This window comes from Rhagoletis pomonella, unplaced genomic scaffold, assembly GCF_013731165.1.
Source record: "Rhagoletis pomonella isolate Grant_MI unplaced genomic scaffold, Rhpom_1.0 Rhpom_scaffold_01574, whole genome shotgun sequence".
In the NCBI taxonomy this organism is placed as follows: domain Eukaryota; kingdom Metazoa; phylum Arthropoda; class Insecta; order Diptera; family Tephritidae; genus Rhagoletis; species Rhagoletis pomonella.
The window spans coordinates 6229-7798 of NW_023460128.1; the positions used below are offsets into that span (position 1 = coordinate 6229).

Below are 1570 nucleotides of genomic sequence, written 5' to 3' on the forward strand. Positions count from 1 at the left end.
CGAAAAAATATAACGCCGTTAGTTTATTTTACTTTTAAAATTTTCTACGTCACAAAATTCTCTTCATTTCCCACTTTGTTACCTATACGCCCGCTACGTACCTGTCTCTCAAGTGGTTCAAGCGGTCCCTCCTTCTACTCCATTTCCATATCACATTATTTTGTCTTGCTACTATAAATATCTCCCCTCTGCCACGTCCCGCCTTCTAAACTAACTCGACACAATGTGCTTTTACCTCCACACGCTCGTATTTTGCAAGCTATCATCAAACTGTAGATTGTGGCTTATAGCTTGCTTTAGTCTAATAACTATTATCTGAGTCAAATTCTATTATTTCTTTTGCTCTTCTTTTATTATTTTTCTCTTACCTCTTGCAGCCACCTGAACGACAACCGCTTGGTGCACTTCGAGTTGCATGCCTTCGATTGCATGCAGAATCTTACATCACTGCTGCTGACGGGCAATGAATTCAAGACATTGGATCCGCGTGTCTTGCAGAATCTGACAAATTTGAATTATATGTAAGTAGAGTGGTATGCAATATGTTGTTGTTGTTGCAATGTATGTACATATCTGCAGTTGTGTGGGTATGTTTTCTATGGCGAAGAGCCCTTCTACAAAGCTCGTAACGTTGATCAGCCACAATGCACACAACGTGGCACTGCAGTGCAAAACATTGACATAATACTCTGTTTCATATCACATTTTCTGTGACTTCTTACTATTTAGTTTTGGTTGTTTTCTTTCTTATTCTTCCTTCAGCTACTTCTCTTGGTTCCATTTGTGTCGCGCCGCCCTGCATGTGCGCGTCTGTGAACCGCATGGTGATGGTATTAGTAGCACTTATCACTTGTTGGATAATCAAATATTGCGCGCGAGGTGAGTGTAAAGGAGGGAAGTGGGTGGAAAAGGGTGAAATTTATATAGTACATGTGTACATATTTAAATGTATAAAATACAAGATTATGAAAATTCTTAGTCTATGTAGTCGTTCAAGTAAATAATGTTTTCAGTCAGCGGCAGGCAGCTTTTAATCGAATTCCAAAAGGAAGGCCAACAACTCAACATAATTTAATACGATTTCACTCTCCCTGATATTAAAAAGCATTGAGCATTCTGTGGATTAAACAAAATAAAAACCTACAGAACAAATTTACAAATAGGAAAATGTATACGGATACGATAAAGAAACGATATAACTATAAAAATTTGTATACCGATATGTAACTTTATAATCGATATCGATAACATATATATATTTTTACTGATAAATATCGATAAAAATGTAGCTAGATTGAACTGAACAGTCAAATAACGGTTAAATTTAGGTTGAGGTTTTACCATAAATACGTATCTCTACATCAATTAAGGAGGGAGCAAATGTAAAATACTTTTGTTATTCTCATCGTAAAGGGAAGAAATGTAAAAAACCTTTTGTATCCCAAATTTGTATCGTTATTTGGTTGCATTCAACAAAATCTTCCATCGCTATATTTTTAGTCCTTTCCACAATTATTTTTTCATTTGTATTAAGCAAATTTTTTTTACGAAGAATGAAGCTACTAACTCA

At 35.5% G+C, this 1570-nt stretch overlaps 1 protein-coding gene across 1 annotated transcript; it reads left to right on the forward strand.

Moving 5' to 3' along the window:
- Nucleotides 1-348: 348 nt before the first annotated feature.
- Nucleotides 349-1227, forward strand: LOC118752507 (relaxin receptor 2-like). Its single transcript, XM_036487418.1, has 3 exons — nucleotides 349-521; nucleotides 763-879; nucleotides 1164-1227. The coding sequence occupies exons 1-3, from the start codon at nucleotides 430-432 to the stop codon at nucleotides 1225-1227; spliced, it is 273 nt and encodes a 90-aa protein (XP_036343311.1). The 5' UTR covers nucleotides 349-429.
- The last annotated feature ends 343 nt before the right edge of the window (nucleotides 1228-1570 follow it).

Excerpts from the sequence above, each read along its gene's own strand:
- LOC118752507 (XM_036487418.1), top strand. The coding sequence starts at position 430 with ATGCAGAATCTTACATCACTGCTGCTGACGGGCAATGAATTCAAGACA. Across the intron at positions 522-762 it reads CTGACAAATTTGAATTATAT|CTACTTCTCTTGGTTCCATT; the intron begins GTAAGTAGAGTG and ends TTCTTCCTTCAG. Across the intron at positions 880-1,163 it reads AATCAAATATTGCGCGCGAG|GAAAATGTATACGGATACGA; the intron begins GTGAGTGTAAAG and ends ATTTACAAATAG.